The 18776-nt window shown below is 36.5% G+C and overlaps 2 protein-coding genes across 5 annotated transcripts; both read left to right on the forward strand.

The window, feature by feature from the left end:
* Positions 1-6964: 6964 nt before the first annotated feature.
* Positions 6965-12820, forward strand: LOC113287930 (AUGMIN subunit 4-like). Of its 4 annotated transcripts, XM_026536817.1 has the most exons (15): positions 6965-7215; positions 8288-8399; positions 8629-8964; positions 9076-9123; positions 9275-9400; positions 9505-9840; positions 9928-10027; positions 10134-10179; positions 10692-10785; positions 10942-11013; positions 11109-11167; positions 11813-11881; positions 11978-12029; positions 12190-12267; positions 12339-12820. In XM_026536817.1, exons 3-15 carry the CDS (start codon positions 8836-8838, stop codon positions 12408-12410), a joined length of 1281 nt encoding a protein of 426 aa, XP_026392602.1. In that variant the 5' UTR covers positions 6965-7215; positions 8288-8399; positions 8629-8835; the 3' UTR covers positions 12411-12820. The 4 variants fall into 4 exon arrangements, with proteins under 4 accessions (XP_026392602.1, XP_026392600.1, XP_026392601.1 ...); XM_026536815.1 differs by lacking the exon at positions 8288-8399 and having other exon boundaries at positions 8597-8964; XM_026536816.1 differs by lacking the exon at positions 8288-8399 and having other exon boundaries at positions 8601-8964.
* Positions 12821-13246: 426 nt separating this feature from the next.
* On the forward strand, positions 13247-14478 carry LOC113287931 (protein translation factor SUI1 homolog). Its single transcript, XM_026536818.1, has 3 exons — positions 13247-13332; positions 13547-13611; positions 13968-14478. Exons 2-3 carry the CDS (start codon positions 13575-13577, stop codon positions 14267-14269), a joined length of 339 nt encoding a protein of 112 aa, XP_026392603.1. The 5' UTR covers positions 13247-13332; positions 13547-13574; the 3' UTR covers positions 14270-14478.
* The last annotated feature ends 4298 nt before the right edge of the window (positions 14479-18776 follow it).

An 18776-nucleotide genomic window follows, 5' to 3' on the forward strand; every position in this document is an offset into this window, starting at 1 on the left:
TTTTCCCTCAAGTTGAGTTCGGGAAGAACATATTGAGGTGATGTCCTGTCGGAGGACCTTTAGAAGATAGTCACGCTCATTTACCATACCAACAAGGACATTGACTTTGTGTTTCAACCGATTGACATCATCATCCTGGATTCTAACAAGTTTTAGAATCACTGCACTCTCTTCGGCTGTATTCCTTTCGACTTCAGAGTCAGACTCATCGGAAAGGTAGTCCGGGAAACACTTATCAATGCAAGTCTGTTTAATTGGAACACATGTTTCATCTATTTTTGATATTGACAAATCTTTCTCTTTAATAGATTTTATAGAAACAAAACTTTTATTTCTTGAGATGCGTTTATCAGAAATATTCTCGTTCATTTACAGATCGCTACAAACACAAACTTATAAGGTCTTTAATGTGTTTTCATGCTCTGATACCAATTGAAAAAGAGGGGGCTTGATAACCACTCCCAATAATTCATTTGGAAATCTGAATAGAAAAACTCCAATATACTTTCAAGAGAATCAACAGTCAGACTCAATCTAGAGAAAAGTATATCAAAGAGTTTTGTATCTCTTTTTCTCAATTCAATCTGCAATCAACAAGTAAGAATTTGCGAGCCCGATTGGATATAAAAGAATTAACTTGAACGGTACCAAAGACCAATGTTCAAGGATCAATCAATTTCAATCAACAACCAAAGGTTTAATTTCCCATTTGATCTATTCAACGCACAACCTGTGATATTTCAATTATATAACAAAATATAATGCGGAAAAGAAATAACACAGACACCAGAAGTTTTGTTAATGAGGAAACCGCAAATGCAGAAAAACCCCGGGACCTAGTCCAGATTTGAACACCACACTGTATTAAGCCACTACAGACACTAGCTTACTATCAATGAACTTCGAAATGGACTGTAGTTGAACCCTAATCAATCTCACACTGATTCAAGGTACATTATCGCTCCTTACGTCTCTGATCCCACCAGGATACTACACACTTGATTCCCTTAGTTGATCTCACCCACAACCAAGAATTGCTACGACTCAAAGTTGAAGACTTGATAAATAAATTTGTCTCACACAGAAAAGTCTACAAGAATAGATAAATCTGTCTCCCATAGAAATACCTACAAGTTTTGTTCCATATTTTGATAAATCAAGGTGAACAGGAACCAATTGATATACCGGACTTATATTCCCGAAGAATAACCTAGAAATATCAACCACCTCACAATAATCTTAATCGTATGGTAGCAAAACAAGATATTGTGGAATCACAAACGATGATACAAAGATGTTTGTGATTACTTTTTATCTTGCCTATCGGATATTAAATCTCGAGCCAATCTTAAAGAAGATAGTACTCACACACGATAGAAACAGTAAGATCAGATCATGCAACTACAGAGAAAATAGTTGGGTCTGGCTTCACAATCCCAATGAAGTCTTCAAGTCGTTAATCTACAGGGGTTTCGTGAAAAACCTAAGGTTAAAGGAGAATCGACTCTAGCTTATGCAACTACTATCACACATGAGGTGTGTGGATTAGGTTTCCCAGTTGCTAGAGTTCTCCTTTATATAGTTCTCAAATCGGCGTTTTCAATCTAAGTTACCTTGGTAACAAAGCATTCAATATTCACCGTTAGATGAAAACCTGATTAGATTCAAGATAATATCTTTCAACCGTTAGATCGAACTTAGCTTGTTATACACAAATGAAATGTACCCCCATTTAGGTTTATGTAGCCGTACCTAAACATGTACACCATGTTGGCTCAACTGTAGTTAACCGAGGTTAGCTATATGAATACTCTCATATCAACCTTATTCATCTTAACCATAACTAGTTCAAATGACTCAAATGAAACTAGTTAAAGAGTTGATCAATTGCTATATTCTTATAAAAGTATACAAGAACACAATGGAAGCAAAATCGTTTTGATTCACTCGAATCAATTCATAAACATTTAGCCACGGTTTGCAAAGAATGCATTCCTTAATATATAAAAGTATTAGTTCATGAGCCAACCGATTTTAGAACTTTAACCACTCAAGTATGCAAACGGGTACGCATACTTAAGTAGCCGGTCTGAGTTTGGGTTCACCAGTATGCAAACGGGTACGCATACTTAGTACACTTCCAAATCCCAACAAAAATTCTCGGACCTATACCTTACGCAAGTATGTGTACCGGTATGTGTACTTGGTACACAGAATTTCATAACTTCAAGTACGCATGCGGGTATGCATACTTTAGCTCCAGTCATGGATCACATACATGCAAGAATGCATAATATGTTTTTAATCCAATGATGGTTAAGTATTCTAAACTCTTTATTTCAATCATTGAAACTTTTTTAGAGGATGACAATAACCGTTTTCACACACTATTAGCATCAAAGCAATTTTCAAGCTATTGAAATAATCATAACGAAACATTCCAAGTCTACACCAAATGATTGTATTACACAAACCATGTAACATGTTACCCGGCGATTGTCACATGATCAAGATGAACTTGATTAAAGCGAAAGCTTACCAACACATATTCCGAGAAATATGTAAGCGAGTTAAACTCAGCTTGAAATCTCAAATGTGTATAACAGAAAACTATATAGTAACACGACTTTTGTCTCAATATAGGAGATAAAGTAGAAATAGACTTTCCAAGTGATAGATGAGTTTCAGTCTCCACATACCTTTTGTTGATGAAGTTCCACAGGCTCGCCTTAGTAGTTCTTCGTCTTCATTTGATGAATGTCGTGAAGTCTAATGCTCAACTACACAATCTATCCTAGTCCGAGACATCTATAAGTAGACTAGAAATCAAGACTTGTAGTTTTGATCACTAACATTGACAAACAAGCTTGAGAGCAACGCTTGCGAGTTCGACCGAGCAATGCTCTAACAGAAGGTCCTACAAATTATGGACCCACAAGCTTATAATCTATAAGATAATGACTACCATAATGCATCCAATCCTTCATAAAATTATCTCTATATGGCAGGCAACATTTGTACCCGACAGAAAATATCATGGATAACACCATTATTGCTTATGATGTGTTGGACTATATAAATAAGACTAAGGTTTATTCTTTGCAGTTGTAGTCAGGATGAATATAGAAAAAGGTTTCAATGAAACAAAGTGGCATTTCATAGGCAACATTATGAAGAAATTGGGTTTTTTTGGTCATTAATTGGCGTGAGATGGTGCATCACCTACACATAATTTTCAACCTGCCAAAGGGATAAGATAAGGTGATGCCTTATCACTCCACATTGTTATCAAATGTATAAAAGGATTTAGTAGGCTTAGTTTTGTTGTCAAGGATAACCTTATAAACCCATCATCCCAGCCAAAAACTATCCAACTACATCCCACCTAATTTTTGCAGATTACTACATCCTTTTAAGTTCATCCTATTGCAAGTCACTCAATAATCTTAACAAAATTATTCAACAATTTACTAAATCCTTTAGTCAAAGGTTAACCTCAGTAAATCCAGTATACACTTCAATAGTAACTTGAGTAAAGAAGCTAAAGAATATGTCAGAAGCATGATGGCTATGAAAGTTAAGCCATTAAAAGAAAAATACCTTGGCATCAACCTTTTCATTGGCAGAGACAAGAATAAATGCTTTCAGTAAACTCACAACAAGATACAAAACAGGCTCCAACAATGGCAAGGTAAACTTATCAGTCAAGCAGTAAGGAGTACTCAAGCTCATGCATATCTTGGTACGATGGCTCAATTCTAAATGAGTTATTTCAAAATGCCTCCACAAACTATTAACAAGTTTGAAAGTCTTCAACGAAATTACTGGCGGAATAAAAATTCAAATAAAGGTCATTATTTCAGAGTTTTAAATCTACATGTTTACCAAAGAGATATTGAGGCTTGGTATTTAAAAACAATAAAGTTCTTAATCAAGCTCTTTTAACCAAGATTGCATGGAGAATGATCAATGAAAAGGAAGCAATCTGGGCCAGTTTTAAAAAGCAAGGTACTACAAAGACAGTAATCTTATGTGAAATGACGAGGGTACCAAGTGCACCATATTCTTTTCGATATCAACTTATATAGACACACCTTATATAATCTTACAAAAACAATTGTCAGAGCATTGCTTGGTTGAACCCACCAAACGTTGGTATTGAAAAGGAGAGCGTACCAAGTACACCACCAATTTTTTCGTTCGGCAACTGTATGGAAAAAACTCAATATAATTTTAATCATACCAACTTAATGATCATTAATATGTATATGGAGTTTATATCTATATCTCTTCTCAATCAATATGTATAACAAAGGAGTCTGTATACCTAATTTTTAAGAAGAGTATTTGGACGATCCAAAAAATCAATATCCAAGATCAATCTGGACGTATCCAAATAATCCAATCAGAATTCTGTCAAGTAATAAACTTGTCATCTATCTTTCAAGATATATGAATTCTACAAGAAACAAGTATCGTAATCGATCACAATTAGATGAAAATATTTACTAAGTTTGAATACGTACTACTTTCATAAATCCTATTATAAAGATAAACAATATAAGGGGGAATATAAAAAACACAAGACACCAAAAGTTTTGTTAACGAGGAAACCACAACTGCAGAAAACCCCCATGGACCTCGTCCAGATTTGAACACCAAACTTTATTAAGCCACCACATACACTGCCTACTATCATACTTTGGATTGGAATGTAGTTGAGACCGAATCCATCCTCTAAGGAAGTCAGTTATAGTCGCGTTTCTTACGTATCTTCAACCTCGCAAGTCTCTACGTAATTGATTCCCTTCGATGACGTCCTTTACAACCTAAGAGTTGCTTCAACCTGAGTGAAGACTTTTGATACCAATCTGCCTATAATAGATAAGCCTTTTTGATTTCCTTAGATCAAATATCAAGGCTTGGAAATCTGTTTGCAATAGACAAAGCTAGCAAACCTCACAATCTGGAACAGTCACACTTACTTAGATGAGAAACCTGGATCTTTTACCACCTCTCAAGAACAATCTTCAACTTATCAATTAAGAATATTTTTCAAATATCTATCTTGAGGAATCACAAAGTCTGAGATGAAGAGAACTTTGTGATTTCTATCTATCTTGCCTGAAAGAGATTACGAGAACATCGATAATCAGAAACCAAGATCAGGATACACGAACTATCAAGGTAAAGATAGTCGGACCTGGCTTCAAGAATCTCCCAAGCGAAGTCTTTCAGTTGTAGACCTAATTATGAGAGGGATCTTGGTTTCCCCAAGAAAAGGGTTAATTCTCCAACAACCTCGTCTGCTTTAAACTTTCTAGTTTCAATGTAAATAGCCGGAGGACCTTGCCTTGATGCTTTCGAAATAGGGATTCGATGAATGGCATGAAAAAGACCAACAACAAGCGAAGAAGGCAAAAGGGAGAGCCAGACCCAGCGTGAGAGTAGGCTCGGTCAGCACATGCCATTTATTTGATCATAAGTTCGTCGTACCTGAAAGGATCATGAATATGGGAACATAAGCTTCGGAGTCGCCTTTCTAGCAGCTAGTCGCGAAAGCTTTCCTATCACTAGGAGTGAGGTCGGTCTCGAACCCGCTTCATCTCTCTATCCACGTCCTGATTATCTTCCAGAAAGCATTTTATCTACACTTAATAGGAAAGGAAGTGACATTTGTATAAGGGGGTATTCATGCGTATAAGAACATAGTAATGGAAAAGGTAATAGCCAAAATAGGATTCGTTTTGGCTAGAGCACCCAAATCCGCTATATATTTGACACGGGTTTGCCGTAATGCTGGAACTATGGCGAATGCATTTATGGTCATTGGTGCATAAATAAAGAGACCAATTAGTAGTGATTGAATTCCTTACTCATAATGAAAGCCCCGATCAACAATTAGATAATTATCACAGCAAGACGTCAGTTCCCTTAAGGAATAATTGTTGGAGACTCAAATGATGGATATGCAAGCATAATAACTCATATGATGTTCTATATATCCATGAATTTAGGAACTTTTGCTTGCATTGTATCATTTGGTCTACGTACCGGAACTGATAACATTTGAGATTATGCAGGATTATACACGAAAGATCCTTTTTTGGCCCTGACTCTTGTTGTGTTAACGGAGAAGAGAGTTCCTACTCCCGAGTGAACGCGCTTCCCTTCATCCGGAAAACAAGATGGGTCCTGAAAGCAGAGGTGCGAGGGTGAGGCGAGGGCCCGTGAAGACGTTGAGATTGTTGGAGTGGAACGATAGCTGTAAACAACTGACGGTATACAGAGCTGTTCTCTCCCTCTACTCAATGACCGATTCATCATTTCCCAGTTGAACTTGAATGAGCATCTCTATTTATAGTTTTTCAAGTACCTCATCGAGAAAATAAATAAAATACCCCGTGACACAGAATATACCCTATGAGTCGCAAATTGTCACATGAGTACAGAAACAAGTATGGTCTGAGTGACCTAAAAAATATAGGGCGACCTGAAATCAGCCTCGTGACAGTATATTGTTTCCCTTCAATCCAAAAATTATTTAGCTCACTCATGTCAGTATAGTACTACGATATAATCATTGTCATCGTGATGTGAGGTTGAAACTTTATCCACACCAATTTTTTTGATCAAAAAGGATAAAAAAAAACACTCGACTCAAAATGTGATCTGTGATCGATTCATGAGTTTTGGACCCAAACAAAAAAGTTAGTTAAAAATAGGACTACATATGTCCATCCGTACCCGGAATTTCCACCCCACCCACCAGTATTTTACCCTTATCTTATTCTACCCGCGATTTGATGGGTAGAATAACGGTTAAATATTTCTTGGCCCGCCGTCGGATGGGTAGGGTGACGGATAAAACTCTGAAATTATCTACCCTACCCGCCTAATATATCGAAAGACCAAGTAACTCTTCCATTGTTCTTTTCTCCTCCCCATTTCTTTCGGTGTTTTTAAACATATCAGGGGTAAAATGTAAACTTCATTATCTCTCTCTTCTTTCTTCCTCTCCCCGAATCAAACACAGAAAATCCCAGCCCCATTCTTCCCAGTTCTAAGTTCTAACCCTTACTCTTCTCAGTTAAATTTTTTCATCTTTCATTTTTAGGGTCTCTGTTAAAACGCTTTACTCGGTTGGTTCGTCGACATCCTATTCCGGCCCTCCTTCACCAAAATCTGATGGAGAAGACATTGTTCCAATCTTAGGTAATCCCATAATCATCATTTGTTTTTTAATAATCTGAGTGGGTTTTTCTTTTTATATCTGAAATGTGTTGTATTGCTTGGTGATTTCATTTGTATTCGAAGAAATACTTTGAAATTGAATTAATTAATGGTACTGAATGAAGAAATTAATGGTACTGAATTTTATGGTAGATGAAGAAATTAACATGCACGTTAACTGATTGATGAAATTTCTCATAGGAATTTAATTTGTTCCACATGGAGGACGATTTATATACCGGAATGAATTAGTATGGTGAGACTTGTTCCGCCATATCTGAATATTATATATCATAGATGGGTTAGGGTAGTTCTATTATTGGTATTGTTTTGGTTCTGCGATTGGTGCCCTTTATTTTTTCTTATGATCAACCTGGTAGGAATTACTTAGGAGCGGATGAGTTTTAAACTTTTTAGTTTTTACTACTTCACTACAGAGGCATTTGCATTGGACCCAATATCGACTGTTATGAAAAGTGCATTTAGTGATTACCCGCTCCGCTGGAGAGACGATACACAAGTTTTGAGTACAAACTTTATTGTGTCGGCAGGTCACCAGTATATCATTTTTCTGAGAGCACAATTTTCTTTTTTTTCTTCTTCTTGTAACCAACTACACAATGAGCACCACATTAGCATTCTCAGATATGGGAAGAGCTTGTGGCGTGTTTATTTCTAGTGGATTTTCGTTAGTACACTTAGTCTAGCTCGATCTCAGACTGTATGTTTCACCGTTTCTTGTTGTTTTAGATTTTTGTCATACTTGCAATTAATGTATACTTTTCCTTTTTGCGTACATGGTGGTAAACTTGGTCACTTATTATTTCCTATACTTGAGTATTTATAAATTGACATGGCAGTACAAAATCATCACTCTTAAAGCTTATATTGGTACTAATATTACAGATTTTAGAAAATATGTTTCTGTTGTGTGCTGTTGGAATAATAATCAGTTGAGTTGTAAAATAACTTGGTGACTGTTGTCTACCTTTTACAAGTAGCAGTAGTCTATGTAGTCGTATAATAAGTTAATGGTAGAGACAACTTGATTAAGGTCGGAAGATGTATGTTTTTCTCTGCCTCAAGTACGACTGCTGATCAAGTGATATGCAAATCTGATGTTCGAGTTTATGCCGCAACACTTTGTCTTGACAATTTCCTATTTTGTAAGCAATCACATAATCCCTCTCTTTAGGTCTTGATCCATGTACATATATATGACATCCTAAAATGCTATGCAGTAATGATGTAAATCCTATCTTAAATGAAGTTGATCTCTGTTGCCCTTGAATAATTATGATATTTTGATTAGAATTTCTAACGTTGCCAAGCTTGCTTATTGACTTTTTTGCTTATACGCTAGGCAGTTGCCAAACTAACTTTTCAACTTCTCAGAAGTAACTTCTGGAAGCAGAAGCAGATTGGTTTTCCTTTATCTCCTCCAAATTAATTCTCCTCTACTGAGGAACAGTTTTGTATCAAAATTTGCCGCCAAACGATGCTGTCTCTAGAACCTTACATGATCACCACAATCATCTCCAGTCGATTTGAGAAAGTATTCTAGATTTATTAATCTTTAAGCTCTCTATATCTACATCAAAAATGTCGAAATTTGGAGGAGGGCAAAATTTAGCAAGTGATGTGACACAGTTAATCGAACAATTAGATCGACATTGCTTAGCTCCTGATGGTTCTATGATTTCCAAATCTGCTTACCACGATCTTCAACTAGTAATCATCTGCCCCTCTCTCTCTCTCTCTGTTTCGCGCAGAGACATTCTCTCTTTTCACAGACATTATCTCTTAAGGGTTTCATTCGATTCTGTTTTGATGTTATTGCAGGCTAGAGAAGAAATGTCAAGAGAAAGATTGCGTTATTTAGAAGCCATGGTAAGCTAGAAAATAAGGGTTTCTTCTGATTTTGATGGTAAAAAGAAAGGGTTTTTTATGAAATTACCCAAAAATGACAAACTAGGTTCTAGGGTTTTCATTTCTGTAGTGAATTATTATTATTTTTTTTTAATATCTTTAACATATGCAGGCAATTTACTGTGAGGCAAACGCGTTGATTGAAGAGTACCAACAAGCAATTTCGGTAGGGAATATTGGAGGAATTCGAGATGTTCAAGGTTTATACCCTCAGCCTGGGTTAAAATGCTCTCCTCAGGTTTGGCCAAGATCCTGATTTATAATTGAGAATGTATAAACTTTCGTTATGTAAATCTTACATTTTGCGATGAGAGTAGAAATATTTTTGTTCCGTAATTTCAGGTATACGAATCTTTGGAGCATAGGTTAGTAGTTGCAGAGGCAGCTCAAAGATTGAGACTTCCTCTTATCTCAAAAGATGGGGAAGTTCACGAGGAAGAGATTGAAAAATTGAGTATAATGTCAAGGAGTTCTCTAGATAGTACGAGTACTAGTGTAACGATTAGTTCTAGCTCCAATTCAACTAATTATGCAAATAGTGTGGCTAATAGTAATACTCTTGTTGTAAGTTCTGCGGATACAGGGGAACCCGAAATAGGCGGGGTTCCAAATCGTTTTCTGGGGATTACACCTAGTTATTTAAGGCAAATGCAGCTTCAGCAAAGTCCCTCTATCATGGTAAGTTGAATTGAAATATACAGAAAGCAAACAAATTTTCTGGCTCTTAAAAAATATGTTTTCCGACAATGGTTGATGTCATTGTAGGAAATGACAGAATATCAGGTCCCACTAGGTCGCGTGGTTGAAACTCGATTAAAGGCTAAATGTGATAAGTTAGTTGATGCTTTTTCAATGGACGGTATTGGTAAGTCTTACAGTCTGGATGTATAAAGTCCAATTTTCATAAGATATGTAGCTATGTGAAAGCTTCCATGTTTAAGCCTGTTGATATCGCCTTTTTCATTGTGCAGATTCATCATCCAGTGGTCAAATATCGATTTCTCGGCTTCCGGAACGGTGAATCTATTCTTATCCTTTTTACATTTATAAGTTTCACTTTAAAATCCAAATGATATACTATGGCATAAGCCATTTGCCTCCTATTGTGTTATACTCCATAATGGAGGCCAAATTTTGTTGCGCGCCTTTCGATCTTGCAACTATTTTGGCTGTTGTGGTAGGCGAAACAACTGATGGAGGTAACTAGTATCATGACTATTATTCTTATCCTGGTTTAACTTGATTATGTGTAGCATTATTTTACTTTGTACTGCTTTGATTTTGTTAACCAGTATCTGTACCAGGTTCTTGAGAATAGATTTCATGTTTGTTATTCTTCTCAGTACACTTTTATTCACTTTTTTATCCATCGCTACTCAAGTACATTTGCTAATAGGAAGCATACAAGAATGTTAATTTGGTTAGCACGATGTATCTTTTTAAGTTATAACTATGTCTAACTGTATGTTTTATTCTGATTTTGATGTGTAGCTTATGTCAATATATTTCTCCATTTTTCATGCCCTCAGGGTAAAATTGATCTCTGAGGAAATCGAAAGGGAAGAGGCTGCTTTGCGGGAGGATCTTTATGCTGCAGATAGGAAGTTTGCGGAATACTACAGTGTACGTGAATATTCTCTTGCTCTTTTCTATCACCACCGTCTTTAACTTCTGTCTAGTTGAACTGGTGCCTTGTCGTTTGTGATTTCATCTTCCTTGATTATCCTGTTATTTATTACCCATGTATAACCTGCAAGTATTATCATTTTCTTGATAAAGGTCCTAGAGCAGATACTTGGGGTGCTTATCAAGCTTGTCAAGGATTTAAAGCTACAACACCAACATCAATATGTAAGCTCTTTTAGTATCTATAACGTTGCCATTTCTATTTTATTTTAAGTTATTTGCGTAGAATTGTTTCTAATTTGTATTGTTTATTTTAATAGGATGAATTACGAAAAACGTGGTTGTGCAAAAGGTGTGAGACAATGAATGCCAAACTGAGGTTATGCTCCAACAATTAATCTTCTTCTCAGTAAACTTTCGATTTTCTTTTGTATATCCGGCATGAATCCTTTATAGATTTTAGCAAATAGTAACAAGATTCTTAGTTGTATAGATGTGTGGAAGTCGCCCTGGCACTTTTAGTTTGTATAGGATTCTTAAATTTGGAATATCCGTAATTTAGTGTCCATGTTGAAGTTTTATTTCATTTCTCTGTTATAGTTTACTTCCCAGTCTAATAGATCTAAAGTTCGTGTCTTGAAAACTGAACAAGACTGCGATCTATCGTGATCATCTTGTAACAATTTCTAGACCTCACTGTTTAATTATCTATTGCCCTAAACTCATACCAAGGTTTTTGAACCACATTAGAAGTGATAAATCTCGGCCAACTTGAAAACATCGAGAAAGTCATCTATGATCTACCTGCTGTTCATACTTCATGCCCCTGACATTGTCTGGTGATTGTGTAGTTTCTGTTCGAACAATCTTATAGGTTCTCGTGACTTTTTTTTTTCTCTGGAAAATAAAATTGTTACACCCTATATGTGATGGTTATATTGCAGAATTCATGTATCATAAATTTCCATGCTTTTTTGGTTAGTCTGATGTTTGCATATCCCTTTGTGGCTGATCTTGGTCCTAGAGTTCTGGAACATCTTCTCCTGCGTGACACGTACACTCCAGATTCCATACCAGCTCTTCATAAGATCAGGTGTGTGCTCTATGATGCAAAATATTATACTGTTGTATGTTATTCTTCCAGTTAACAAGGTAGTTTGACTAGTGAACATACAACTCTTACTCGCAGGAAATATCTTGTAGAGGCAACAGAAGAAGCTTCTATTGCTTACAATAAGGCGGTATGATTTGTATTCTACAATTAGCTTATTTTTATGCATTTTAAAGCCCAAGCTGCTATAAGTTAATCTCTGAAAAGCGATGGACCTGTCAATGTGATTTCTGCTCGTCCTTTCATCTGTACAACTTTAATCCAAGCTCAGTATGCTTCTTGCACTGTAGGTAACTCGCCTCCGTGAATACCAAGGCGTTGATCCTCACTTTGATAACATTGCGAGACAATATCATGAAATTGTCAAGGTACTCTAGATTCTCTTCTGTGGTTCTTTTAATCTTGATAATAGTTAGTAATATGTCGACACTCTTTACAGAAATTAGAAGGTATGCAGTGGACGATTCACCAAGTTGAGATGGATCTCAAACGCAGCACAGGAAGTGGTTAAACTGATCTTGTTTTAGATTTTAACTTCCGTCTCAGAATGCTTGTTGATGTATGATTGCTGTCACACAAATCGTGTACTGGAAACTCTTCGGTGACTCTTTAGTCCTTACTAAAGTACGGAAAGTTACTGTGTATATCTGCGAGGATTAGTTGGTTTCCTTGATTTGTCTCTAAATTCTGATGGCTGGAGGGGAAGTCCAAAAATCGATTTGCCTGGGTGTTGTGTTTAAAAACGTACAAGAATGTTCTGATTTAGCGCAATCAATTGTGGTCACTGTACTGTAGATGAAAGTTTAAAATATCAGCAAATTAAGCGCGAGATGTTTTATGAATTCCGAAGTTCAATTGAATCCATTTCTCTAAAAATTCCATTCAAATAGGAATACAAGCCAACAGCTCCTTGCTTCTTTATCCTCGCTTGGAATGATTTCATATGCAAGTTCATTTTCAATTCTACTAGTACCTGCTGTGAGAGAACACTTATAGCGGGTTGCTGATGATCGATAGTTTTTTGGTTTTTTTCCCCTGAAGATCGATAGTTGAAGATGCAAAGTTTTGGCTATGGAAATATGGGATAAGATTGCCAACTCGTAACGCGTATTCTAAAAATAACAAACAGATTCGGGAGGTCTCTTACACGGAACGTAACTCGTTTGTTCTCGATTCTTCGAGGAAGGTTTGCGGGACCCGCATACAATCTGTACCCCCACACTTTCACCAGGCAAGGTGCGTGAACTGTACGCCATGAGTAGATTGTGGACGTCATCTGCCACGTGTAATTATCATGATCGTTAGATTTATTGTTTGAAAACCGACATCATAAAGATTCTAAAGAAACCTTATAAATAGGGGTCTCTCATCTTGGAAATTGTCATAAAACATTCACGCTTCTTTCTTTTGCAATCTCATCGCTCTCCTTACAGGTAATTGATCTGATCTCCTTTCAATTCTTTTTAACTTTTGAATTAAAATTAGGGTTTTGTTTTTGTAAATTCGGTATTCCGCCTCTTCGAATTGTTAGTTAACGATTTTATTTAAGGGAAAATTATATTTGGTCTTGTTGGTCTCTGTTTGATTTTGTTGAATATATTGAATTCGAATCTTACGGCGAGATGGTATTTTTTCTGTTTGTTTCAGTTTTTGATCGAATTACTCAGCTACTTTCATGGTTGAACTCGACATCCAGATCCCCTCCTCTTTTGGTAAGTAATTTTTCCTTGACAATTTTAATGATTAGATCATATTCAATTGTTAAGAGATCATGGTCAGATTTCAATATAACATCATAAACTTGCTTTGAATTCATTGATTATCCGTGAATTAGATTTAGCTGTTGGTTTTCTTGTCACTTGGTCTGAACAGTTAAGATTGTCCTGTTTTACATCTATTTGCCGACTTAAGCTTGTTTGTCTACCTCAATTTTGTATGAATCTTTGAGTAGCAGTTATTTGCCCGAGGCTATTGATTTTGATTTCAATTGATTTTTTAATGTTTCTGCTGTAACTTTGTCACTTAAATTATGATTGTGGGATGGGAACTTATTGAATTTTGGTTGCAGATCCATTTGCTGAAGATATTAGCTCAGGTGCCGCTGGGGCGAAAGAGTATGTGCATATCCGTATACAGCAAAGGAACGGAAAAAAGAGCCTTACAACAGTACAAGGACTAAATAAGGAATTCAGCTACGACAGGATTCTCAAGGACCTGAAGAAGGAATTCTGCTGCAATGGTACCGTCGTGCAGGACAAAGTCTTGGGGAAAGTTATTCAACTTCAAGGTGATCAGCGTAAAAATGTCTCTGATTTCCTTGTGAAGGCTGGTATTGCACAGAAGGACAATATCAAAGTACATGGTTTTTAAGCACTTGAATGTGTCAGACAAGAACTCTACTGGAATTTTATATTAGTATCTTCGTGGTTAGCTAGTTGGTTTGTTCAATTTAATTTCTCTGCACTTCTGTGGCTTTTTGTTTATAAGGTTTGGTGGTAGTATGTGATTGAGACAATATTTCACACAGTACAATGATTGTTGGAACCATATCTTTATCAATAAGAATTTAATTTTCGGAACTCCTTTCTGTGTTTCGGTTTTCCTTCTTTTAAAGATCTGCCCAGGCTAGACATCACTGAAGTAAGGAGATTGTGATTTTACATATACGTATCTTTACTGGCTTTACGGATTTTGATTCTCAAATTTCATAGAAATCACATCCCCTGCAAATCGTTTTTTTTTTTTTCTTTTGACTTAAAAGTTAAATTTCATTGACTTGAGAAAAATAAAAAAGAATACAAGAGAAGAGTGCCTAAAAAGAATACAAGAGAAGAGTGCCTAAGCGTGTCCCGGGGTGAGGCAAGAGCCAAACCAAAAACAAGTAAAGAACAACACAGGGAGGGCATATGCCAACTCCTTAACAACATAAAATATAAGATGCAATGATGTTGCAAACACTCCTAAGAAACAACGAAAGACGAGTGTTTCCTAGCAGCAGATCTTTGCCCTCTGCCCAAGCTCTCATTGCTTCCTTTATTGGGGATTTTGCCATTCCATATGAGTCTGGAAAGTTCCTTTTCTGTTTTTTTACAAGCTTTGTCCTCTATCTTCCTGGATAGCTAGAGAATTCTCATTACTCAACAAGCTGAAAGAGTTATTGGTACTTACCTTGACAGCAGATTCGCTCTTAGTAACATTGCTTTTGCTTGTAACTTCCTTCCAATTCTCAACACTGTTACGATCTGCTGTATTCTTGGTATTACTGCCTTCCTTGATTGCATTTTCACCAGCCAAAGCCTTCCTACTGTCTATTGGGAATCGGCTTTTAGCTTTGAATGGGAAATCACTGAGCATTAAGAAGGGATTATGCTCAACTTCTTCCACTTCATTCTGCACTACACCTGTCCTAGCAGCGGTTCCACCGCATGAAGCTTTTTCTGGTGTTTTAGTTGCATCTTCAATCTTCCTCGTTGTATCATCAGCTGCAATATCACCTTTTGAAGCATGCATCCCTGAAGTCTTAGAGACTGTCCCCCTGCAAATCGTTAGGTAGGATGTGATCTGGCGCTACTTTATTACAGTGTGGGATTGATTTACGATGGCTGTTTTGTTTTTTTGTAAGATGATCATGTTAAATTAAGTGAGTATACGAGGTAGGAGGCCACTAAGTAGGAGAGATGAGCCTCGTGCTCAAAACCACCCCCAAGAACGTCTTTAGGTCTCCCTTTTTTTTAGGCAAAAGAAGAGCTTATATTAAAGTGTTGTTCATCGCTGTTGTGCGAGTTACATAATCAGAAAATAAATTTGTTGGGGAGTAAACTGCCGGGCCAGTTATCCGGTCTTCCTTAGCTAAAGCATCCACCACTTCATTTCCTAGTGTATTGTCATTCTGTAGGCTAGAACCCCCTTTACCGGAAGGCAGTTGGAAACACATTTCCACAAGAAGAGTTTAATTTTTGGAGTAGACCTAATTTTAAATATTTTGTCCAACAGACTCAAGACTGGAGTTCTTTCCATTGTACCTTCTAGGGCCTCCTCGTATATAGATTTAGTTGAGAATTTCCCGTTCTTGGTTAGACTCCAACAGAGGATATCTTGACCATCCTGCCGGGGTTTGGTGCACTTGATGAAAGCAACAATGTGGGGATCGAGAAGGGTCTCTAACAAGTTTATGTTCTAGTCGCGCCTTACCGGGTCCGAGAATTCGCTAATCTCCAAGTATCTCTCAGAAGCCTCAGGCTGAGAATGGGTGAGCAGTGGCGTTTTCGTCCCTGAAATCCAATTATATTCCCATATATTAGTTGTTGAGTGGATATCCAGTTCCCATACTCCAAATTTTTTAAGTTTGGTTAGGCCTTCCTTGATCCCACTCCAAGCAACAGACCCATGTTTTTTGTAATTGCCCCTAATCGGGCAACTCGACGGGAAGTAGCAAGATTTATAGATTTTTGCCCAAAGGGCCCGAGGATTTGTAACAAGACGCCAAACAAGTTTTGTTTGCACCGCTTTATTAACTAATTTGAGATATTTGAAGCCAAGACCACCATTCTTTTTGGTTTTACTAACCATTTCTCAACCTTTGATGTAGAATCCTTTTTTGTTATCCTTTTTTCTCCACCAGAAATCTCTCTGAAGCCCCGTCATGATTTTTAAGGTTTTGACCGGGATATGAAAACATGTCATTTGATATATTGGGACCGAGTCCAGGGTGGCTTTTACTAGCGCGGATCTTCCCGCCTAATTGAGAGTAACACCCTTCCATCCTTTAAGCGTAGCTTTGAATTTTGCTATTAAATTGGTGAAGTTTAGATGTCGGGATCTATGAAAGAAAAGAGGTGTTCCTAGATAGGTTTCCTTTAAGTTCATTTTTTTCATTCTCAAAGTTCTGGTTAGAATTATGTTAAACCTTGGAGGGAGATTCAGGGTATGAAAAACTCCCGACTTATCCAAATTGATTAGATGAAAGAGCATTTCAACAGATGAAAGAGCGTCTAGGAGTGTGCAATTTGAACCAGACAATAGAATGCCAATAGCCATTATCTTTACAGGTGGAGATAGCATCAAAATTAGACCTTTAGAATTGGGCCTCCAAATCATCAAATCCTTCGCATCGGAATTGTTGGACTCAGTAATAGATATGTAAAAGAAGAAACCTGTTTTGAGGCATTTATTTGCCTAAGTTCGGCTGAAAAGTTATCAGCCGAACCTCCGAGTTATCAGCCGAACCTAGGCAAAATTTCAAAAAACATATTCTTAATTTGAGTATGCCTCGTAACAGGTCTCAAAAGAAAGTATCGCTGTAAGCTCAGAAACTAAAAGTAGGGAGATTCTAGCTATCACCTCTTAAAAAATCATCCACCTTAGCACCATAACTAGGAAAGTAGTTAGCTATAATTAGTCTTCCTTCAGCATGCTAATTATCAAAAAGAAGATTAGTCTTAATACGACATAACTAATTGGACCATTAATAATAGGTTTATACTCCAAAATTCTTCTCCAACACCAAGAGGTCTCCTGAGGAGTATTCAAACTCTAGAAAATTTTGTTCTCAGTAAGATTCCTCTGCACCCAGTGTATCCAAATGATGTGTCTATTAAATATGCTTCGAGTTGAAAGAAGTATCAAAAGTAGAGATATCTTTAATACCTAGACCTCTTTTAAATTTACGGCAGATAGATAGTTCCAACCAATAGGATTTCTTTCCACGATCCACAACATAAAAATCTCTTGAAAATACAATTTAGCTCTTTAATAACTTTTTTAAGTCAGGCGATCTGCTTCCCCATTTTTTCTTCTTCCTATTATATGTTTTATGAATTTTTAATGTTATTCTTAATTTTTTATAATACGACAAATCTGTTAGAGTGTGCTTGTTTGAAGCCACTAGCGTTGGTATGTCAAGTCAGCTATCAAATGTAGATTCCAAAACACATTCTTGATTTAGTCACTAAAGTCAGTTTCAGATTAGATTAGGTCTAAGAAGTAGAGTACTTTATCAAAGATATCCCTGAAGAATTGGGATTGATGACTACAAGAAGACATCTTAGAGAAATTAATTAAGTATTAGTAACAAACAAATGCTTCTCTTGTTTATTCTACCTCTCTATTTATCGAAACAAATGCTCACTCTATGGAACAATTCTTATGACTGCAAATATACACTTACGTATACACTCGAGGATGTTTGAGCCTAATATTTTTGTGAGAATGACCCTTGTTCTTGGAAAGGTCCTCATGTTGTAGTGAATGAGAATATGAACTCAACTAGCCAAGAATTACTCAATTCCGAGTTATAACGAAGAGGTTATGAGTGATTTATTAAAGCAACACTTATTATGTATTGCTAAGATAGTTTGTGAATAGGAAATTGTAGACGAAATTTTGGCAACAGTTCGCGAGCTAAAACGACAACTACGTGACTAAAGCGCTATTTTAGTCAAATACTTGGTGTTTCCTTTCCTAACATTCACTATAAATAGAGGCTTCATGTAACCACACAAAATATCTTTTGGAAAATTGTGTATGTGTTGTATAAGGTTGTTTTCCATATCGTTGTTCTTCACGAACAAGAGTAAGATTCCAAAACACTTTACTTAGGGATTGTAAAGCACATACAAGCTATCTTCTTTGGTAGTTGTGGAACCTGTTTCAAGTTTTTTTTCTTTTTTGGTTGTAAATATTAGATTTGATAGATCAAAATATCTCTAGATTATTTCTAGGTGATCTTGTGAGGAAGAATCAATTAGGTCATGGAACGTGTAAACCCTAATTATTGAGAAACATCTTCTAAAGAGAATTGGCATTCTGCTAGAAGTTTTTCAAGAGTATCTTCTAAGGAGAATTGGCGTTCTGCTAGAAGATTCACAAGAGCAATTCC

Source organism: Papaver somniferum, chromosome 6, assembly GCF_003573695.1.
Source record: "Papaver somniferum cultivar HN1 chromosome 6, ASM357369v1, whole genome shotgun sequence".
Classification (NCBI taxonomy): Eukaryota; Viridiplantae; Streptophyta; class Magnoliopsida; order Ranunculales; family Papaveraceae; genus Papaver; species Papaver somniferum.

What these genes read in the sequence shown, in the direction of transcription:
- LOC113287930 (XM_026536817.1), top strand. Translation starts at nt 8,836, where the DNA reads ATGTCGAAATTTGGAGGAGGGCAAAATTTAGCAAGTGATGTGACACAG. An exon ending in TGCGTTATTTAGAAGCCATG is followed by an intron (nt 9,124 to 9,274) that starts GTAAGCTAGAAA and finishes TAACATATGCAG; the next exon opens with GCAATTTACTGTGAGGCAAA. An exon ending in CTATTGCTTACAATAAGGCG is followed by an intron (nt 12,030 to 12,189) that starts GTATGATTTGTA and finishes CTTGCACTGTAG; the next exon opens with GTAACTCGCCTCCGTGAATA.
- LOC113287931 (XM_026536818.1), top strand. Translation starts at nt 13,575, where the DNA reads ATGGTTGAACTCGACATCCAGATCCCCTCCTCTTTTG. An exon ending in CCAGATCCCCTCCTCTTTTG is followed by an intron (nt 13,612 to 13,967) that starts GTAAGTAATTTT and finishes TTTTGGTTGCAG; the next exon opens with ATCCATTTGCTGAAGATATT.